Source organism: Amblyomma americanum, chromosome 4 (assembly GCF_052857255.1).
Source record: "Amblyomma americanum isolate KBUSLIRL-KWMA chromosome 4, ASM5285725v1, whole genome shotgun sequence".
Lineage (NCBI taxonomy): Eukaryota > Metazoa > Arthropoda > Arachnida > Ixodida > Ixodidae > Amblyomma > Amblyomma americanum.
This window is the reverse complement of record NC_135500.1, coordinates 215,172,271-215,195,608: the sequence shown is the minus strand read 5'-3', so window position 1 is coordinate 215,195,608 and position 23,338 is coordinate 215,172,271. Positions and strand designations below refer to the sequence as shown.

The window sequence follows — 23,338 nt, the reverse complement described above, 5'->3', positions numbered from 1 at the left end:
CTGGAAACGGAACAGCGTGCTGCAACTCTGATTGAGTACATGTGCTGTTCCAGCCTGGACAACATCAGCGTGAGTTGAATCCGTATTGGAAAGAAGGTGGGACTGGATTGCCCAAAGATGAGGCTGCACCAACTGAGCCAGCGCTGGCCTCGTCGTCTGTTGGTGATGGAGGTCTTAAGTGGCTGAGGCGGGCTTACCAGAGGATACGTGAACAGGCGGCCGAGGAAGGGCGATCAATGGAGGAAGTTGCAGCTGAGCGATATGGGGTGAGTGAATGAGACGGTAGCAACATGACACTGAGGGTTACTGTATTTTCTAGACTGTAGTCTGTGGACTATACATGTTTAAAAGCTGGAATTTCACGTGGTGCGGACTATACGTGACTTAACTTTTTAAGATCATTTGTCATACATGAAGAAGTGTAGTGTGGCTGTCGATGTCAGTATGAAACGGGGCCTGACTGCGGCTGCGACATTTTGCCTTGCTAAATCACATAGCGAAATCTGCTCTGATATGAAATCAGCTTCGATATGCAAGCAAATGCTGCTGGCAGTACTCAGAGTGGCTGCTTTTCAGATTACGTCTGGTCCGAGTTTGATTTTTCATGTCGCCTCATTGCGTTAGAAAATGAAAAAACAAAACTGAATCCAAAGAAATGGTGTTATAGATGGTGCACATTGTCCAGGAGTGCCGTCTTGAATTTTTGGTGGCAGATTTAACATCAGTCATTTATGACCGACGGCCTATGGTGTGGTAAGGAAAGAGTTAATGAGCATGACTTTAAATGCTGCATAGGAGTGGCTGCTGGACTGCATACTAACGTTATAAGGTTAGTCAGAAGGAAATGTAGCACAGTGGGTAGATAAATGTGCTTAATTGCTGATAGTGCCGGCAGTCCGGATGTTTCTGTTTTGCTAAGTTAATGCAGTTTTACTTATTTATTCCTTTCTTCTTCAAATGACAACACACTGGCTTCAGGTGTGCTGGCAGCACTGTGACAGTTCTTGGCAATGGTGCTGCACTGGTGGCCTAGTGGCTTAAGTATCCACTTCGTGTGTGGGAGGTGCAGGGTTGGATCCACAGTGCTGCTGGGTACCCACCGGTTTTCCTGGTTCCAAGCTTTTGCTTGGCCTGGAGCTCGGCTCCTCTGGGGTAAAATGCTTGGAAAAAGGGGCCTTTAACGCCACCTCAGGCAGACCAAGTAATGCGTTAGCCATGGAAATATAAGCTGCCTTTTTGCCATAGAAACTAAAAGTGTTATCGTCATCAGTTCTTGGCAGTGTTCAGTGTAACTCAGCTGTTCATGTGCTGGTGCCTCGGCAAGATTGTTTCCTGTGGCTGCTGTGACCGAAGAGGGACCTTTCTTTTCAGGCTATGTTTTTCTTTCAGCCCTGGCATTTGCACATATGAGAACTGCATCACTTCAGCCCCTTTCGTAAATTAAAGTTTTGTCATGGCATGGCAGCCATTTTGTGCCTGATAAGTGACAAGTGAGCCATTCTTGGTAACAAAAAAAAAATGTGAGCTTCTTGAGACATGAACAGCTGACTCATGCAAAATGGCACAAAGTGCTCTGATATTCTCACAGACAACCCACCACTTGCCATTATTGAGAAATATCAGATCACTTGGTTTCGCAACATGAAGGCTAATGTACTTCTAGTTCAACCTAACGAAGACACTCGGAGTACCCTCTCTAAATGGCAGTGTGGCAACCCCTGCCATACCCTGTTTACTGCTGTGCACTCTTCTACAGCTCTTATTCGAACCAAGTGATCTTTCTTTAGGAAAGAAACCATGTTTGGAAGAAACATTAAAAGTTGGAAGTGTTTCTTTGTTTGGGAATTATGAAACTGGAATAGTTGGAACTGTTGCTCTATTGAGAATATTGTTGTTTTGTTTGTTTCAGTCCTTAGAAAAATTGGAGACCCTTATTGCAGAAGCTGAGTCAAGAGCAGGTGTGCGAGAAGAAAGACATCACGAGAGGCACAGCTCGTCAAAAAGGTATGGACGAATGCAGAAACCAGGCTCAGATGATGAGAGCGGAGGCCAACTACACTACCAAACAAAACGTAAATATAACTTTGAGGTGGACATTCCTTTAGCAAACTGCGTTTCAATGAATATTAAGATGTTTACCGAACTTGTTTATACTTAGACAGGGAGCATCGACAGTCGGGATCAGACAAGCACTCTGGGGAACGGGGGAGATTTCAGAGACCATTGGAGGATGACTCTGTTCAGGATCGTTACGGTGACAGGCATCACTACAAGAAGGAGCACTCATCGTCATCATCAAAGCCGAGCTGGATGAAAAAGGAATTCTACAAGGAATCAAAAGGTTCTTTTTTCTCCTTGTTTGCCACACAAAGTTGAAATTGCACACATTTAGATTTCTGTGTACAGTGTGCCCACTGGTCAAACATGCACTACTACTTTTTTGTTTCATAGACAAACAAGGTGCTGGGAAGCTTGAAGACAAGCTCGAAAAGAAAAATTCCTTGCCAAGTAAGAACCAGGCTTCGAGTGAACCTGAAAGGTCAAGTCCAAGCAAGAAATTTGTGCAAATGGACGAAGCTGACCCAGAGAGCAGGAAAGAGAGCGCTACTCCCGCCAAGATACTTTCGGACAAAGAGCTGAATACGCTTGGTGCCAAGCTTATAAAGGCAGAAATGCTCGGTAATACGGTGCTGTATGACAAGCTCAAAAAGGAAATTGAGGAAGCAAGAAAGGCAAGAGAGAGTGCTGGTGCCACTGTGTGCCCCGATGGAGCACAACGTGGCTCTCGTGAGGAAGTGGTCATTCTCACCAAAACTGACAGTCGTGGCTTTGAACATCCACTGTCAGAGCCTGTGGAAGCGGGTGGATCTTTGAGGAAGAAAGCAAAGGTGTGTGCTCATTCCATGCTAAGAAATTGTTATGTGAGACTGCTTTTGTTTAATTTTCATTCACTTTTCTTGTGATAATTTTCGTTCACTTTTATCGAGATATACTCGGAGCTATGGTTCCACTGAAAGTGAAGAACCATTTGATAGAACCTAATTCTACTTTATAGTGAAAGTCAAAATTTCCCCATTTCCCTGCATATCATTAAACTTGAGTAATAGGGTTTGGAAGTTGCCATCCCAGAAACAGGAACACAAACATTTCTTCCCGTTTCTGAAGTGGCAACTTCAAATCCTCATAACTCAAGTTCTATGGTAGGCAAGGTAATAATTTTATTCGGCCGCCTCGATGGCTCAGCGGTTATGGCTCTTGACTGCTGACACGAAAGACGCGGGTTCGATCCTGGCCGCTGGGGTTGAATTTCAATGAAGGCGAAATTCTAGAGGCCCGTGTACTGTGCGATGTCAATGCACGTTAATTAACCCCAGGTGCTCGAAATTTTCGGAGCCCTTCACTACGGTGTCCCTCATTGCCTGAGTCGCTTTGGGATGTTAAACTCTCGTAAAATAAACTAAACTAAACTAGTAATTTTATTCCTACTGTATTCCTTGATGCCAATACAAACCAATGCATGCATTTTGAAAAATTCCCTGCAGCAAAATTGTTTAAAATTTCTCTCCAAAACCTTACATAATACATAAGTGCAAAGCATTAGTTCTGCATGAAATTAAATGACGTATTTGGAATGATCATGCAAAAGCACATGTTCACAGAAAGTGTCCTAGTTGTGACTTCATTAATAACTTTTTTTTTCTAAGACCAGGTTCCCCCCTTAATTTAACGGGGGGTGTTGCATAAGAGGTGGCAAGATTAAAAAAGCATAGTTACAATAACAGGAACTTTTTATATTTTCAACAAACTGTGATGACCACGTGATGATAGCAACGTTGTTTGGAAGGCCGCTCCAGTCTGCAGCTTTGCGAGCAAAAAAGGAATTTGAAAATGTGACAGTGCAAGAACGATGACAGGCAACTTGTATGTGATGGCTGGTGCGATGGGATGTGCGTGGGGGGGAAAGATATAAAAGTGAGGATGTGCATAGAGCTGTGAAAAATTTTGTGAAATAAAGATATGCTGGCAATGGGATGACGGAGCGAGGGGTTTGATAATCCAGATGCTGTTTTTAAAGAGGTAACGCTGATGTCGTAGGAATACGATGAGAGTGAATAAAATTAATATGAAGTTATGATAAGACAAACAAATTTTCTGGTCCCTTCAAGTTCGTCTTAAGGGGGGAAATCTAAAAATAATTTAATTTTAAAAAACACCAGATTTCATATCTATAAGGACTTTCTAATTATATCCTGAAAGATTTTTCCCCATAACAGCCCTGCAGAAACATTAAAAAATGTTTTTTGTGACTGTAGGTAGCAGAACTACCTGTGATCTCGAAGAAAATGCCAGTTTTCTAAGAATTGTTTTTGACCTCACTGCCCTGCTTGCAGAAAGCATAGCATGACAGTGGATTCTTGGATTTTCATGTGGTTTTTTGCACTGTTATCCTTGATAAGTTCTCTATCCGATTACGTTCCTTCATTTCTGAATTACTTTCTCATTTTTTACTGTCTCTAATTTGACATTACAGTAATGAGTGCATTATGCAAGCATGGATATAATGTTCTGTGTAGAAAAAACTTAGAAGTTGATAAAAATTTTTGCAGAATGTTACAGCCTGAATCACTCCTTGACTTACATTTAAAAGTGATTCTAGGCTGCTACCATGTTTTGTTGTCATGCTACTCTTTCTGCAAATTTGGTGTAGCAATGAAGCACATAAAAATAATTTATGTTCGAATGACTGAAAATGTATGAGAAAAAATTTGTATTTATCCATATAGTGCACTTCCTAATAACCGTGCCATATTTTGTCTGTCTACTCCAAAAAATAAACTTCACCTCTGAAAGCTGTGTCGGCTCCGAAGGGAAGTCTACTGTGTTCCAACTGACTTGTCTTTCAGCGAAAGTTGTAGACGGCCTAGATGGTTCATGGTTTCAGAAAGTAGTAAAACTTATTTGCAAGACCAACACAGAGGCAGGAGGAGGACATGGAACAAACACTATTCCTGTCCTTCTGCCTGTGTTTGTCTCGTAAATGTGTTTTACCACTTTCCGCTATAGCCTGCCTTTATATTCTTATGCTATACATTCTGGTTTTATACAAAACAAAAGTTGGCAGTCTACTGAAAGTGCAGTGCTCCTACAATAAGCTCTCCTGCAAATGGCGAGCACTTGACTATTGGGAAACAGAAATTCGCCCCATGTTAGCAAAAGTTACCATTTGGTGATTTGGGCTACTTTGGCGTTGTCTTCAGCGAATGAAGTGGTGTTTTACAGGTTGCTACACATGACAGGGGTGGTGAACGGGTCCGGTACTTTGCTGATGATGACCGACATTCACTCAAGCAAATGGTAAGCTGTTTGTGTGCTTTGTATTTTGAGCATAGTGTCCTTAGTAGTACTATATTGTAGAGTTTCAGGAGTGATTTTAGTGTTTCCGAGGCTACCGTGGTGGCTCAGTGGTCATGGCGCTCGGCTGCTAATCCAAAAGGTGCGGGTTTGGCCCCAGCTGTGGCAGTTGCATTTTGATGGAGGTGAAATGCTAGAGACCTGTGTACTGTATGATAGAAGCGCAAGTTAAACACCAGGCGTTTGAAATTAACTGGAGCCTTCCACTATGGCTTCCCTCATAGCCCAGGACGCTTTGGGACGTTAGACACCATAAATCAAACTAAACCAAACTAAACCATCAGAGTTGTGCTCAAGAGGGCTCTTATCCATGGTTTTGAGTTGGCAGCCTGGAAAATAAAGGCCCTTAATGCTGTGGACAGCTTTGCCATTGAGGAGCCCAGCCAGATGCATGAGTTCTGTCAGCATGGCAGTGATATCAAATCCAGAGCAATCAGATTTATTTGAATAGAGTCAGGTAGTGGATCAAGATGCTGATCACAGGCATTTAGTCTAAGGTTCCTGAAATAGTATTTTGTCTACCCTGAAGAACGATGCAGGGACGGAAGGTTCTACTGAAGCAACCTTTTCTTGCTAGGATTTTTTTCCAAGTAGACACAGTATCATACTGTTACATGAAAGTTGTTCACTTGTTGCTGGCTGGAACCTACCATCTTATGCTTTTGCTGCACTGGCTTTTTTCTTTGTGTTGCAGTTGTTTGTTTTGAGTTGGCAGCCTGGATAATAAAGGCCCTTAATGCTGTGGACAGCTTTGCCATTGAGGAGCCCAGCCAGATGCATGAGTTCTGTCAGCATGGCAGTGATATCAAATCCAGAGCAATCAGATTTATTTGAATAGAGTCAGGTAGTGGATCAAGATGCTGATCACAGGCATTTAGTCTAAGGTTCCTGAAATAGTATTTTGTCTACCCTGAAGAACGATGCAGGGACGGAAGGTTCTACTGAAGCAACCTTTTCTTGCTAGGATTTTTTTCCAAGTAGACACAGTATCATACTGTTACATGAAAGTTGTTCACTTGTTGCTGGCTGGAACCTACCATCTTATGCTTTTGCTGCACTGGCTTTTTTCTTTGTGTTGCAGTTGTTTTGCGAGCTGCTGCACATTTAGGAGAACCTCTGTGGGGGTGCCTTCCGGTCTATGCAGTTGAGGGTGAGGGGGCTAGAAGGTTATGTATTATCCCAACAGCTGAAATGGGTTGAGAAGTGCTAATGCCACTGGGTGGCTCAAGGAGTTGGTTGCTGCCTACCCTTGCATCAGATGATCAATGTTTCAACTAGATTCCCTAAAGACATGCTCATTGTAGAGGTGATGTAATTGCAATACTTGCCATTAGGTGACCTCCTAGCAAGCGGAACAAGACCGTTTAAACTGGGCCTATAAGAACAAATGGCAAAAATTAAACCGCTCACTCAGCAACATGCACTAACATTGGTAGTGGACAATGGGGTGATGCAGTTAGATGACTTTTTCTCTTAACCAGATATTTGGTACTTAGCAGAATTTGGTTCCCATACTTCTGTTTTATTTTAAATGAGCGCAAACCATTAAGAATGATAATATTGCTATTAAAATAAACCCTTGTGCTCATTTTGATGACATGCTTATTTATGACTGATGCTGGTCATTCAGCTGACCTTGCATTGGAAGGAGCAGGTGAAAAACGCATGGAGTGCTGCCCTGCTCGATAAAGGCAAAGTCCTTCAATGCTCCTAATGATCATGAAACATCCACTGAAGTTTGGTTTGCGGACAAAAGCTGCTGCTAGAGGTGCCACCGTCGATCGAAGAGCTGTGAGTGGTAGACCGGTGCCGCTGGCTTAGAGTGTGGTAGCGCCAGAAAAACTTGCTTCCGCATCCGGGCTATTATTTCGTTCTTTTTAAAAATATTTTATGCGAAATTGAAGCGGAGGTCACGTGTCTGCTAGTTTCATAATCCTAGCCGGCTTGATGCTTGTATCGAGAAACAGCACTGCCTGCAATGCCACGGCTCACTTCTCACCTGCAACCATCTGGCTGCTGCATGGAGACTTGTCACGTGTAATGGCACATTGAAACATTGCTTAAACACACAATGTGCTCATTAACCTACAATACACAAGTGACCGCAACGCAGTGCTGCGCTTGCGTTGCTTGCCTGGCTTCAGTGAACGCGGCTCCAGGTTTAACAATGTGTTGTGTGTACTGCGGTGCGCTTATCACTGTACGACGTATGGTTTTAATGGATGGTTTAGTGAATGGCTAAGTATCTGAGACTTCAGCCGACGAATGCGTCAAAATGTCACGCCGTCTGCTGCCATGTGCAGCACCGCAGTGTTCGATTTCGAAAGCACAGTGCATTTAGTTTCGCTCACGACACTTGCGCTGTAGAGGATACTTTCATTTGTTCATCTTTAGAGCTTATGAATGGTTCATTTGGCGGGTGTAGTATTGCCATTTTGCCAGCAGGGTGCCACTGTTTATAAAGTGACAATGCTGCGGCAAAGCTCTGCTAACTGCCTCGATCCTAATTGAATAGCACCGTTCTGAATGGTGATGTGCTCAGGTACCCATTACAGCACTGTACTATGGTCTTCTTTATATACTAATATAAAATATTTTCACAACTAATCCTTTACCGTTTCGTCAGTGTACATGCACTAAATGAACAAGTGAGCGTCTTATACAGAATGGACAATTTATTCATATATACTACGAAAAGAAAAAGAGGCGTCAACATAGCAGCTCTTCTTGGCTTGACTTTTTGCCTCCACAGACTGGGCATTTTGCGAGTACAGTCGCGAAAGCTGTGATTTAAGTCTGTGCACAGCTCGAGATTGCGCAATGACTTTACATTTTTGAAGCCTAAATCCAGACTGGAATGTGTACTCTCCGTAGTATCTGAAAAAGAAAAGGAAAGGTGTCATTCATCCAGTGCCTTCTTTTAGCATTTGAGGCTATGATGCATTGACACTAGTACTTGGCTGCTGACCTGAAAGACGCAGGTTCGATCCTGGCTGCGGCAGTCGAATTTCGATGGAGGTGAAATTCTAGAGGCCCGTGTACTGTGCGTTGTCAGTGCACGTTAAAGAACCCCACGTTTTCAAAATTTCCGGAGCCCTTCACTACAGCGTCCTTCATAGCCTGAGTCGCTTTGAGACGTTAAACCCAATAAACCAACCAACCAACTAGTGACCTATCTGTGTTGACACTGATGCTCACCGTCATTAGCTGCTTCGGTAGTATCGTCGATGACCGGGTAGTTCAGGAACGAGTTACTTGAAGTGTCCGCTGCTGTGCAGGCATCTGATGCGATACGGTTGCACTTTGTTGATGGTCAAGAATGTTGATTGGGCATGGTTAAATATCATGGAAGCCGTTGGAGTAACTGAGGAACAGCGTTAGGCTTCAGCTTGGGTAGCTCGAGTCGCAGCGACGCAGCATCCCCGTTCACTACAAACTTGTCGTGACGAATGATGTCCATGAGATCAAAATGTTTCTCACAAACACGCACGTTAGGTGAATCTGAAGAGAAGCCACCGACTTCTTTTTGGGGCATGGCACGTCTGCACGTTTCTCTCAGTTGAGCGTCAGACGGGAAACATTTTTCGCCGCTGTTCCTGTAGCCAGAGCGGCAGCCGGTGACAAAATAAAGGCATCGTTCATAGACAACATTCGATGGCTCACGAAAGTACACGCATTGAAATACTTCGACACTGTGCCTGATAAACTGCTTGAACAAGAAAACAATGAACTGCAAAACATAGCTTTCTACGTAGTTGGGTAGCCTCCTGTTCCACCGCTCGCCAAAACATGCTCAACTGACGCCAGTGCTGCCATGTGGCCGCTTTGGGCAGCGCACCAAGTTCTCCCATAGAGTTACGGAGAAGTTTCATGACCATAAAGCCCTTTTGAAGGACACGAGTGGAGGTGTGGAATTTTGAAAGATGATTTATGAATCATCGTTATGCAGAGTGCCCTTTATGCTGAACGCCTAAGCTTGAACAGCTGCAAGAACCTTCTTCGCCAGGTCCATGCATCAGAATACAACATTCAAATCGTTTCAGGGTTCCTTTAATGTTCATGCATATTGCTGACAAGATACACTGACTGACTTTTTGTTTTTGCACTGCACTACCTGAATTACTTTTTCTTTTTTCTGTTATCAGTTTGAGCGGGAAAAGATGACTACAGCTGAAGATCAAAATGCTGAGTTTGCACGCCTCGCTGGCAAGGTGAGAGCATGATGTAACCTTTGTCTTGCTGCACTGGCATTGTCTGTGCACCGTTTCTGATGGGCCTCGAACATTTTTGTTTGAGAACGTGTACATGTGGGGAAAACGTTGTCCAGGTGCGAGCCTCGACAAGTCAAGATTATGACTTTGATGATGCTGCCATGGATAAGGCAAGCCAATATGATTCTTCTGCGAAACAGGATGCCAGGGACCGAATGAGAGCCATCCAAGGTATCATCTTTGTTTTGTTATTTTTGAAATCTGTTTTGTTGTCAAGCATTTTGTGTCCTTTGAAAGGCCTTTTCTTGTAATGCCACTGAAATGTAACTTTCACAAAGCTGTAACAGGAACAAAAGGTAACTTTAAAGATTGCAGGTAAAGCGGAAATCTTGCATTGCGTTGTAATTTGCAGATGTCTTGAATGCTTTATGCCAGTGTACACTGCAACTAATTGGGAACATACTTTTTTAAATCTTTTTCTGACAGAGCACAAGCACATGTCGAAAGCATTGGAGAAGTGTAAATACTGCCTTGATAGCCATGAAATGAAAAAGCATCTGATCATCGCCATAGGTATAAGGGTAAGCAGCCAAGGTTTGGTTGAAATTCAGTAAACTGGGTGGGAAATGTTACTTGCAGTGGTTTATTCTATACTATTCACTTTGCAGACTTATTTATGCTTACCGCCGCATCAGTCACTGACTGAGGGCCACTGTTTAATCGTCCCACAAGGACATGTTTCTTCTGGAACATTGCTTGATGAAGATGTCTGGCTTGAAGTGCAGGTATGTACATGATGAATGCAAGAATCACACAACACAAGCATTGTCTTGAACCTCTTGAGCACTTACTGTCATTTTAACCCTTTGCAGCGTAGCATCTGTGATTGTGCACGCAAACTTCTTTCGAAGCATCTGAAGCTATTGTCATGAAGTTAGTGATGCTGGCTTCATTTGAAATCCCTGCTGGCCAAAATGGTAGAGCAAATTCTGGCCTAGAAAAAAAGGATTGCTTTTCAAAAATAAGAAATGAAGATGGACGTTGCAAAGTTCTTCGGTGACCTAGGAAGAGCTGTCTGGTGTTGTAACTTTTTCGAATTGCCATATTTGGAAGCGAATGGGTTGAAGGTTGCGTCAGGGCAAGAGAGAAAATGTGTAGTTATGTGACGAACGAAAACTTGTCAGTTGTGTTTGATAATGTCATTATCAGTATTGAATTCCTCAGGTGCTCTATGGCAAATGCAATTTTTTAAACGTAAATTTCAACATTAAATCTGGCTACATTTACATATTGTCCATTTTTATATGGCCATATTTGCCATCAGGATCACAATGAGTTTTTATAGTTGCTGAAGAAAAGGACGGTGTCGGAATAATTGTTGCAGAGTGCCATGTTTAGACTCCAAAGGTGCATGTCATTGGTAGGGCAATGCCAGAAGCGTTTGGTTCCAGAAGGATTTTCACTCCTTCATATCTTTTTTGGCTATCTGTGCATGAATATCAGGTGAAGCTGTTGAGTGGGGTGCCCTGCAATACTTTAGTTGGAGATTGCAAATTTTGGGTACCACAGCCATGACTTTTTCCCTTTCTCTCTCTCCCATAGAGAGAGAGGGAATTTCAGTTTTCAGTCTTGTATTTTTCTGCTGACGAAGAACCTCTCTTTATCACAAGGGTGTTTAAAGTCCCAGAAGAATAATATAATAGTCTTTCTTGACTCAATGTTTGTCTCTAGTTTCAGTTGAAATGATGCCTGAAAATGTCCGTTAAGTTCCAGAGAGAGCTTGTGTACCAAAAATGCTGCCTGCTTATTATGTTTGTTCCACATTCAAGCCATAGTGGAGTGGTACCATGCTATGGCTCCTAAATTCAAGACCACACTTCTGATGCTGTTCTAAATACTGTTATATCTTCTTCAATCTTTCTGTCTTATGATTTAGGTTTTCAGGAAAGGCCTGACCAAAATGTTTGAGGAAATGGGAAAAGACACAATATTTATGGAGACAGCAGTTGCATTCCGGCATCATCCACATGCTGTTATAGAGTGCTTACCTGTGCCCATGGATGTAGGAAATTTGGCACCAATGTACTTCAAGGTTAGTGGTATCGCAGCACTCATGAACTTGCCTTGTGTGTTTGTGAAGGCATTGGACATGTAAAAGTGCACTTGTTTCAAGTACAGGTTCACTTCATGCTTTGCCTAAACTTGCTCTTAGCACTCTTTTTGTTCTGTAAGTGGATTTGTAATGAAAAATAGTGTGTAGTTTAGTTAGAAAATTGGTTTTTGAGGAAAGGAAATGGCGCAGTAATTGTCTCACATCTTGTTGGACACCCAAGCTGCCCTGTAGGGGAAAGGAGGAAGGTGGGAGTGAAAGAAGAAAGGTGGCTGTAGTGGAGGGCTGGGAAATAATTTCCACCACCTGGGGACCTTTAACATGCACTGACATTGCACAGCACATGGGCACCTTTTGCGCTTTGCCTCCATTGAACGGCTGCGGCCAGGTTCCAACCTGGTAACTCCGGCGCCCTAAGTAGTCAAGCGCCCTAACCGTTGAGCCACTGCGGTGGATGTAGTTTAGTTAGTAGTCATACATTCGTGCGGGTTATATAGATACTCTTTGTTGAATTGCAATAGTGATTCTGCAACCGTGACCGTGCAAAGCAAACATTCAACATTATTGCATAGTAATAAGAATAGTAGCATTGATACTAGTGGGATGTGCACAGTAATACATAGTAGAAAGAAATTTTATGTGCCTTCTGTGCATACCAGTGGGACACTGGCACACATAGTTGCACAATGGTTACAAAGATCAGGTGATCGATATGTACTTGTGGCCTGTTGTTTCCCTTTTTCAGAAAGCCATTCTGGAATGTGAAAGTGAATGGGCCCAAAACAAAAAGCTGGTAGACCTGTCAAAGAAGAGCTTGCGGAATTCAGTATGTGTACTCCAGTTTTGTTTTACCCTATTTTGGGCCATATTGCTTTCAGCTGCGCACATGCCGCCATTCTGCCATCGCACGAGGAACTACATAATGTGGGTCTGAGGGGGTGGGGTGGTGGGGGGATACGTTGATTTACATTTGGAGTCAATTTTTTTAAGTTAAAATCTGCACTGACTGACCGTCCACAAGAAACTGTAAGAAAACGCACATGACCTCATGACATCATCGGCACTGCCTATATCGTCAGGAATGAAAGAAAAATAAAATTTCTTTCAAAGTGGGTTTCAAACTCAGGCCACGACAATTTACTGTGACGTCACCATGGTCCTGGAACCGTGAGTGACGTCGTCAGACAGTAAGTAACATTAGCTAAACTGGAAGTGGTTGTTGTGATTTGGTTAAAGCGATGCTTTATATATATGTGTATGTCGTGTGGTCTTTCTTAAAGGCATTCACCCTAATGCCATTCACCTAAATGCCTTCACTGGAAAGACCTTTTCAGACGTTAGTACTACTTACTAACTAGTACTAGCTGGCAAACATAGTTAACTTGTAGCCCACGATGACATAGAAAAGCTTTCGCATTCACTGCACCTGAGTAATCTTCAGTGTCCTGTAATTTTTTGGCCAGCGAGAGGCGCGAGTTGCGGGGTCAACTTATACGTGGCAGTATACCATGTACACAATTGGCCTTTGTAGAGTTTTTTTTTTAGGACTTGTTTGTGAAATCACCACGTAATTTGCACACCCCCTTTTTGAAGCCTTAAGTTTAGGACAGAAGTGTGCAATCAGACACTAATAGTATCCATGAAACTTTTTGAAAATGGTAGTGTGGTTTGTTACCTCTGCAGTGCTATCGCTATCTGTGCTTCTTACTACTTACTTTTTTCCTTAGTATACTGTATGGACTTCATCACTTTATTTGCATAGTCACTGTTTTGCTGCATATTTTACATTAACTGTGCAATTTGCAGGAAACTGTGAAATCACTAAATGCTGAACTTTTATTTAAATTCAACAAGAGGCTAGGCATCTGCAGGTACAGTCAAATGATTCTATAATGAAATGCATGGGGCTGGAGAATTGCTCCATTATAGAGGTCATTTTGTTATGCCGATCGCACCTCCGTGTGGCCCCTGATAAACTTGGATTGGCATCTTGAAAAGAACCAAGCTTTATTTCAGGCGGGTATGGCATAGTTTGTGGAAGAAGCCGGTGATCTTTTTTGAACAGTGTACCCGACAGAATACGCAACTACAGCTTAACTGATCATGTCAAAGCTGGCAGCATGCCAAGTTGGAAGGTCCAGGAGTGGTACGAGAAACAACTGCAGAGCATTGAATACGCCCATGGCTTTGTGAGTTGTTACCACTCTCAAGTCTTCGGCCGGCTCTTTGTCACTATCTGCTAGATCGTCCTGGTTGACCTCCTGCATCTCCTTAATGGAGTCCATACTGTGTTCAAATTAGCATGTCATCATTTACTCAGACGTACTTGTTGATGGTCACTTCTGATGCTCCATTAGCATGTGTGTGGTACCTCTTGAGCAATTCTTGAAGCCTGGTGGCAGCACTCATGGCATTGCAATAGTCAGCACAGTCACTGGCATTATTGCGGTAGTCCTGTGAGCTGAGGTAAACCCAGCCTTTCTCCAGCAGCTACGCAAGGTGGTGAGCGACATGTTCCATCAGGGGATGGAAATCAAAAAGAGTGCGATGAGGGGCTAGTTGGTACGACATTATAGAAACAATGAATGAATGAATTCTTGTCTCTTGTCCCGTCCTTTTTGAGCAGTTATGCATTGTTTCCGTGATGGAAATCACTTTGATGGCTGCGTGAATGTTTAGCACTTTTGTTGAGAGTAGAAAGATGTTGGAGATGAGGCAATGGCTGCAGTGTGTTCTGGCAGGCGTGGAAACACTGGCATTGCACATTCTGACAAAACCGCCTCTGCTGCTCATGAATATGTTGCATGCATGCATGCATGCATACTTGCTGCTTCCTGCGCTTGCACGCCATGGTGCCATATAGTTCGACTGACTGGAGCCCTATTGGAGGATGTCACTTTAGTCATGTTTTTGCATATGCTTTCAGTGTGAGGTGCAGAGCTGCTTTTATTTTGTGATGCCGCAATGTCATGGGTCACTTCAGTATTCATGCCTTGCTAGTGTGAAATTATTACTTTAGGAACTATCGTGCCTTGCTGTGCATGTTGGTTACAAAGGGACAGGTACGCAATTGGCAGGTAGTAGTCTTCATTGTAGCGTTGTTCACAACTTAGTATGCAAAACTGGACAGGTCATTTCTTCATTAAACAGGTCATTTTGTAGTAGAGGTGTTCATTCTAGGAGTGTTTGACTGTATAGCTTTCCTTGGCTTTTAGCCGAGTGTGCCACTGGTAAATCGAAATTGATAATGAAAGGAAGAAAGCCATTGTTTTCAACACAGCTCTGTGCCCAGTCAGCAGAGTTGCCTGGAGCTCTTTTTTTGTATGGATACCTTGTCAAAGCATTATGGAGGGTAGAAGCTTTGAGAACCGTGGTGCTGCCCATTTACTGCGTCATGTCAAGCATTTTTATATGTGTGTTAAGAGCTGGTGGCTGTCAGTGCAATAAAGCTGCAGCACCCTGCAGTGATCTTTGCATTTCAACTACAATTGTGTTCAGGATTGCTGTTGCATAGACCATGGACTAGGAAGGGGCATAGAGACTGTGATCGCTTTAAGGAAAGTATATCTCCAAAAGGCTGCCACACACCATAGTGCCATTTGTTGTCTTGCGCTCTTGCCAAAAATGCATGTTTTACATTCTTGTTGCAAACACTAGTTGTAAATCAGTGACGCTGGTAATTATTGCAAGTGGCAACAAAATATGATTATTTTTTTTAAACACCCAAGAAGTTCTGTGCACTAACTGTTGATCACGACTATCATTTTCATTACTGTTCATTTTCTTTTTTTTGTGGCCATGCATTCACTTGATAAACAGCTCATGTGTAATGTTGTTATGGCATAACATAATGGCACTAGTTATTTTAACTGAGCTAGTTTGGTCATGGGCACCATTCTACTCTTTGTAAGGAAGTCCTGCAGATTTGGCCTGTATGCAGAACAAAATGGAGAAAGGGGACAGTGCAAGAAACCACAGCTCATGTGTAATGTTGTTGTGGCATAACATAATGGCACTAGTTATTTTAACTGAGCTAGTTTGGTCATGGGCACCATTCTACTCTTTGTAAGGAAGTCCTGCAGATTTGGCCTGTATGCAGAACAAAATGGAGAAAGGGGACAGTGCAAGAAACCTTGTCTCTTAGCCCTGTGACGTGATGCTGTCTAATCCTCGGTTATCATTGCAGGTCCCCAGAGGGCTGCCGTACTTTTCTGTAGATTTTGGTCTCCAAGGAGGATTTGCTCATGTCATTGAAGACGAAAAGGACTTCCCAGTGTATTTCGGAAAGGTACAACTATCAAACTTATGTTTTTGGCTGCTGTTACAGGGGTATTGAGGTAACGAGTTTTGCAAACATATCATGTTTGTTCTTATTGTTTTCGGTTTTTGTTCGAGGAAGGTAAAGGGAAACGAGGGTAGTAGTTTTGTGGTCAAGATTTCATCTGCCGACTCTTGCACTAACCAGGAAGTTTGCCTTTCTGTCTTTTATAGCAAATGTTTGTGCCAGCTGGCTGGTGTCACATTACTGACATATGTTGTTCACATGTGCGTTGTAGCCATCTGCATCCAAAATATATTTCCGTAGTTCTTTGTGATAACCATAAATATTATCGTATAAAGGACAAGCTCACGTCGTTCATTTGACTGAACAAGATTAGCAACGTTTTGTCTGGGTAATGTCCCTCAGTGTATCTAAAGCTAAACTGATGTCTTTCACTCGATGCAACCACATATCCACCAGTTATTCCATTAATAACACTGGCCTTGAACTTACAATCTAATGTAATTTTTACGTTACGTTGACTTTCAAACTTGTCATGAAACCATCACATCAATCTAACTCTGGCTTCTGCTAACCGCTTGCTGGGCTTTATAAAGCATACCCTTAAACAGGCCCCATCAATGTAAAACAACTAGCATACATAACACCAGTACGTCCTGTGGGGTTGAATAGGGGAGATAAGTACGTTCTCTCCACTCAATCGCGGCTGACGCGGTTCAAAGCCGCCCGGACCCTACCCCGTGATAGTGTACGCTACCGAGCGCTCGCCGACCACGGCGGGCCTTGCTCTGAGGGAACAAAGGAACGACACATTGGCTGACACAAACAGGCATTTATTGCTACAGCAACAATAACGCCAGCTAGCAACAAGGTACGCTAATGAATCAAGGTCGTCCGACTCACCAGCAAGGTTCCGAGCGAGTGTTCGCCCGCGCTAGGGCAAGGGATCCTCCGCACCCCTGGGCGGGACGAGTACGGGAGCCAGTCTCACCGCCGCTTCCTCGCCCCACTGGGGAAGAGCAGAGCCGCGAGCGACACGTCCGCTCGGGCCGACGATCCCAGCCGAAGCCCCCCATGCCCCCTCTCCCGCGCAGCGATGCTGGCGCCCTCTCTTGCCAGTTAATGTAACTGACAAGGGAATGCGCTCAGCCTCGAGGAGAGACTGCTGCTGCACGGTGCCTCGCGGGAAAGCAAACTCAGGGGGCTGCAGGGCAGGTCCCCACAGTCCCCAACGTCAATTTGCGTCAGCTATTTAGATCCTGAACAAGCATACTTAAAGGGGCTGTGAAACACTGCTTGAAGGGATGCTGGCTATACTTCAGGTGAATTCTTTGTCACACAAATGTTTAATCAAAAAGAATTACAGGAATTGGTGCCTAGGAGCAAGAGTTATTCAATGAAGAAATTTCAAAATACAAGCAAACAAAATGCTTCCCTCAACACGATTTTCACGGTGCCTCTTACTCCCATTTCACTTTCCCAATGATGCCACTGGGCAGGACCAATCAAAACAGCCTATCTGAGCACGTCGCGAAAGTTTGCACACCATAGTTGCCTGTGCACTGCGACTTGTTCTTGCCAAGGCTGGCAGCGTCGTTTCCATGGTTGCAACGACTCGGACACCTAGCTGGCCCAGCGATGCTTCATGTCACGTCGACGGCGCAGAAGGCAACATTGATCAATGGCCTTCCCTGACTTAAACGAACTCGAGCATGAGATATTGCGATGAAGTGACAACCTGCACGAGATACTAGATACTTTTAGCATAGTGCGTACTGCTACCGCCTAGTGTGGCCGCCACTACAGATGCGCTGATTGGTCATTGAGAGCAAGGCACGCGCGCTGTTGACGGGAACGTGGCGCCATCTGGCGCCACTGTCTGGCGATCCTTCACAAGCTGATGATGTGCACTGGTAAATGTGAAAGAAACGGCTTTTTTCTTTGCGTCCTTCCTTCGAACCAATACGAACGCTTGTAGAATGCAATGGCTTGATTGGGTCGATTCCGCCAAGCCATTCTCAATATATAGAGAGCAGCCCTAAGTGCTGTATGCTGGGTCATATAGGTGCAGTCCTTCGATGCAAAGCAGTAGCCAGAACCTGTGGTGGTGTTTTTTTGTTTTGCTTGATTTGCAGTGCGTAAGGCAAACGTGTTGGTTTCATTGATCTAATATAAAATGCAAAAATTTGACAAAACGTATCAATTTATTAACACAATTTGCAGTATATATACTGTTTGTCCAACATCAAGGTCCCACCCAATGATGTCATATCTACTGCTAAAAACCGCCACTGTGTGGCGACACCATCAGCACCACGAATTTGATTTTGTGAGCTAATTAAGATGTTAAAAATCGGAATATACGTGGTACGACCGATGCTAATAGCATCGCTGCAACTTACTCTATGCAACCAACTGGCAAAACAATGTAGTGAAATTGTGTTTCACGGCCCCTTTAATAACATCAGTTTTGCAGAACCGTGCTGTGCATTTGATCTCCTCAGTTATTCACACCACTCCTGTGTAACACTATACTAATAAATCACACTCAGTTTGAAGACTTAGTGAACTGCCACAAGATAGCCAGTTTAAAGAGGTGGAGGCACCAAATTTTTGGTTGGCGTGTTCTGATTTAACTTAGAGCATTACAAGTAGGCGACAATTTCTGCTGAAGTAAATTGTGATCAAGCCCTGACAGAAATGTTTTTCAGCAGTGATAACTTGAAAAGCGAGGTAGCACCACGTTTAAAGAGAAGCTGTGCTAATACTTCCTCGGTGCCACAAATGCTGTGGATGTAGCTCCACTTTGCCGTAAAGTTCAACAGACTCCAATTTCAGTGTGCATTTGGCGACTACTGATTGCAAGCGTTTCACACATTGAATCATTCATGAAACATGTTGGACAGCTGCAGCGGGAGTGCTGTCATTTGCATGTTTCTTCGTCGTCACCGTTTCAACGCGGTGCTTGAAATTTTTATGATGAATAACTGGCACACCCACACTGAGATCTTAACTTGATTATCCACTCCTTCTTGAGCTTGAAATTGGAGGGAATGTATGCAGATTTATCTGACCTTTGACTGGACAATTCAAGCACTGCAGTGTACGGAAAATGCAATTGCTTTATATTTTCTGCCCATTATATGTGCTTTACAGGCGCGCTTGGATGCTACATTAATGTATTGCACCGCGGCTGTGTGAACAGCGCTACTCAAAACGCAAGAATGCACTAAAAGCGCTGTGTGACAGAAATAGCAGTACAGAAGTTGGCCGGTAGACGTCAGCCCAAGCTGTTCGCCTTACGCTGGTATCATCTCTCTGGTGGTTCTAGAGGAGGCTGCATGCAGCATCACAGTACATGAAACTTGCTGGCAAATGGCCTCAAAATTTGGTGTCTCAACCCCTGTAACTCGTTTTCATAAATTTTATAATCATCCACTTCCTTATGAGGATTTTTTTTAGCCTGCAACTGCCATTCTTCTGTGTCATGAACACCCATGCTAAGTTAAACTGGCCATCTGTCGTACTTATCATTTCGCAAGATCATTCATTCGCTGCACAATTAAAGATTTGAACAACTTACCTTCATGCATTGCCATCGAAACTAACTTATTTATATTCCAAGAGCTTTTACATTCGTCTATTGGCATCTAGAAGCCTTTTGTATTTTTATTTGTTCAGTAGCACCTTGCTTTGTAACACGTCATTACTGAGCTGTTGATGTATACGGTTGCTTATTGACTTTTTTTTTGCAATTTTCTTTTTTGCCATTTTGTATGTATCATTTTATGCCTTTTTTAGTTCTGTTCAACAATCGCATTTTTTGTTGTAAATTTCTGCTTTTCTTTTTATGAATATGCTTGTAGTTTTACTTTTGTGGACTTTTTGCCTATGCATACTCCTATACGAGTTTGTATTTTGCCTCTCATGTAATACACTCAAACTGAGGACTCTTGAGGAGGGTATCCTGAATAAAAAAATGTAATCGTACAACTAAAGAAAAAGTTATGAAATTTGGAACCTTTGTTTCCATATGAAGATTTGTGCAATAAATGACAAAAGTGTTTGCTGCTACTTAATGCAAATGCTCCAAAAAAGTCTTGACTGATGCCATTTCTGATGGGCAGCCAACCTGTCACCACAAAGGTTATAAATGTCTAAGCTGCTCCAGATTAGCAGTTTATATCGTCATGTCCTGGTTGACAATTGTTCAAAACAATGCCTGTCATCTAGAATACATTCATAAAAATTTCAACGTTGTTCAAAATGGTAGTGTTCAGTACTTGCAATCTTCTCAACAACTTATGCTGCAGTATTCAGTTTTAAAGATTCTTACAGTCTCTTCTAGTGGCAAGGAGCATAGGCACTAGGATAGCCACAAACCATACAAACAGCTCTTGACAGTGAAAATGTTTGTTTTATTCTAGGAAGTGGTAGGTGGCATGCTAGACTTGGAACCAAGACTGTGGTTGAAACAGCGCCATGAGAACTTTGATGAGCAGAAAAAGAAAGTTCTGGAATTTGCCAAATGGTGGAAGCCATATGATTGGACAGAACGACTTAAACCTGAATCATCATAGCAACCAGCAGAGACTTTTCTCCATCTTTTTTGTATTGTGTTGTCACTTTGAAGAAATAAAAGTGAATACAAACATTGCCCTATTTTGAAATGACCAGGGTTGGGTTCATCATATTTCAGTGCACTTATTGGCTAGTGCAGGAGAAATGAATAGGGTGAAAAAAACTTGTAGGCAGATGATAAGCCTTCAACATTATGTAATTTGACATCACTCAGCTGCCATGTGCTTACATTGTGGATCAAAGGACGAAATAGTTCCCTGCAAGGACACAAAACTGTCAATTTTCTCTTTGTGGACCATTAATGCTTGTACACTGGCCACGCAAATCGTTGGACATTTCGATGCAAGTGAAATAAAGAACCCCATATACTATGTGATAACACTTCCGTGTTAGAACTCTAGGTAATGAAAGTTAAGCAGTAGCCCTCTACTACAGAGAGACTCTCTTTTGCTTTTCTTTCCTAATGGCACAATTCGCATGTCCACACTGGGCAACATTATAACTGTGCCTTTCCTTTCATGACTAGTTATAATTGTCAACTTCACTCTTTATGCAAGTAGTGTGACATAGACAAGGGTGCCAACATTGGTTTAGACAGTGAGTATGGACTCGGCTAATGGAATAGGATTCATTATCAAAAGTATCATGATACATGCAAACGTCCTCTGGCATGCAGATTCACTGCATGTGACGCATATGAAAAGTACTACTACGAACAGAAGTTGCTGTTCAGTATACAGCTGGGCAGTTGGTAATGGCAGCTTTTTTATGTTTCATTTCTTCCATACTCGATAATGATGGGCCTGCCTCGCAGAAGATAGCCGTTGCACAGCTCCAGTGCTCTTGTTGCTGCCTCTACACCTGAAATGTGAGAGACAGTGCTACACAAGGTGCAAAAGAAAGTTTTTGTGCCGAGGCTAAAATTGACATAGACCGTGCACTCACATGGGAAAGTGACAAACGCTTGTCCCCTTAGTTTTCCTGACAGGAGCCTGTACTTCACCCTGCAAGTGTCTTCGTCGAAGCGGCAAAACAGTGCCATAAGTTCCCGAATATCCACTTTGTGATGGAGGTTCTTTAAGTACAGCACCTGCGTGACATCATCGGAAGCTACTGCAGCCACTTTCAAACACAGAACTGTAAAATGTACAAGTCAGAAACAGTTCCTGTGAATGTCTTAGGAGTTATAATCTGCTCTGCAGAGCTGAAGACATTAAAACACCAAAGCTCTGGGTAGTCAGCTTAATTCCAAAATGATATAAAATGTGCCTTCGGCAATGAGAGGCATCACAAGTAATACAAAATGTGTTGACTTACTTGGCTTTTGTTCCCTGGACTGTAGTTTTGGAAGCGTGGCAACTTCTTGATCTCATCAAGACCAAGTCTCTCTGATGCTATATCATTTTCAGGAATGGGCACTACAACATGGTAGATCGTGGGATCTGGACGAGGAGCGTCGTCTTCAGTGCTTCCACCCATCTCGTCTGGTGCACGCTGCTTGTTGATATTTGTGTTCAGCAAATAGGTTTTTGGTTCCATTTTTCTTTTATTTTTCCTCTTACTCATTACCCTTTCCATCAACCTCTGTGAAAAGTCTGCAATGTGGCTCATAGGATCTTTTAGAACCTTCGCAGGTAATTCATTGCAAGTGATTCCTTCCGACTGTGACATGATGTTGCTCAGTTTTAAATTGCCACGACACATTTCGCCCTGAATATTATCAGAAAGTTGATTATTGGTGCTATTCTTATTTATCTTCCACTCTATTTCCTCCATCTTGGAATTGAATAAACTTGGATCCATCAAAGGGTGCTTTTGTTTCATTGCCTGAAATAGAATGCAACAAGCAGTCATAATCAGTTAAGCGACTCCTTTGTCCGTCATACGAACCGAGCTAACGGCACATTAACATAATTCCGGTAAGCAGTAGCTTTCGACGAGTATCTGAACGTCGCGCTGATAATCTGCGACGATGCTAACTAACATCGCCATTTTCGCGCACATGATCCAAATGCACAATGACAGGCGACTCACAGCGGTATCTTCTGACTGCAGATAGAGTTCGACTTCTTCACTTGTGAGGCCACATTCTAATAAAGCACGCTTCCGTCGTTCTTGCGAGTCGTCTGCCTTGTACTCGCCCAACGATCGGGTGCCTGCATAGGAAAGCTCCACGTAGTTCCCAGCAGCCGTGAAATGTTTCTGTTGCTCTGCAAGACTAAACGTTTGATGCCAGTGTAAATAATACAGTGAGAACCAAGAGCGCTCCAATACAAAGAGGAATGGAGACAATTCTGGCGCACACTTAACTGTTTGACTGAAAAGCGGGTTTCAAGCTGCTTCGCTAACATTCCTTGAAGTATAATTTCCGGTTCTGTTTCAGTTCTCCGGCGTTTCCCAGGGCATTTCTCAGCTGGCTCGTCTTCACAATACGAAGAGTTGTACTCCATTTTGAAAAGGTTGTAAACACAACCCAACAGATTACTTTCTCTATGAGTCAACAGTTTTAGATCAGCACCCTGGCCCGCACGTCTACACCAGTCTGCACTAAAGTCCCTACATTAGCAAAAGGGCTTCAGACTTCAGTCTGCACGAGGTCGTGGTCTGCACTAGCTGCACTAGCCGCACTTCAAAACAAGAACTGGATGTTTTAACACCGTAGCCTATGGGCTGTGACTTGCTCCAAGAAGACGAAAAATAGCTGAGAAAGGTTTGATCTGAAGAGTGCACTGTTAATGAGTG

General features: G+C 43.1%; 2 protein-coding genes across 3 annotated transcripts; one reads left to right on the top strand and one right to left on the bottom strand.

Annotated features, from left to right (window-relative positions):
* The first annotated feature begins 59 nt into the window (after positions 1-59).
* On the top strand, positions 60-20,685 carry LOC144129299 (CWF19-like protein 2). 2 transcript variants are annotated; one of them, XM_077663329.1, is made up of 13 exons: positions 60-266; positions 1,910-2,072; positions 2,159-2,341; positions 2,452-2,888; positions 5,281-5,355; positions 9,558-9,623; positions 9,740-9,854; positions 10,110-10,204; positions 10,292-10,408; positions 11,560-11,715; positions 12,479-12,559; positions 15,920-16,021; positions 20,443-20,685. In XM_077663329.1, the coding sequence occupies exons 1-13, from the start codon at positions 237-239 to the stop codon at positions 20,593-20,595; spliced, it is 1,773 nt and encodes a 590-aa protein (XP_077519455.1). In that variant the 5' UTR covers positions 60-236; the 3' UTR covers positions 20,596-20,685. The 2 variants fall into 2 exon arrangements, with proteins under 2 accessions (XP_077519455.1, XP_077519456.1); XM_077663330.1 differs by lacking the exon at positions 60-266 and having other exon boundaries at positions 1,934-2,072; positions 2,163-2,341.
* Positions 20,413-23,243, bottom strand: LOC144129301 (RNA-binding protein 41-like). Its single transcript, XM_077663331.1, has 5 exons — positions 22,907-23,243; positions 22,631-22,814; positions 21,914-22,423; positions 21,542-21,686; positions 20,413-21,457 (listed from the first exon to the last, which is right to left on the bottom strand). The coding sequence occupies exons 1-5, from the start codon at positions 23,044-23,046 to the stop codon at positions 21,363-21,365; spliced, it is 1,074 nt and encodes a 357-aa protein (XP_077519457.1). The 5' UTR covers positions 23,047-23,243; the 3' UTR covers positions 20,413-21,362.
* Between the last annotated feature and the right edge of the window lie 95 nt (positions 23,244-23,338).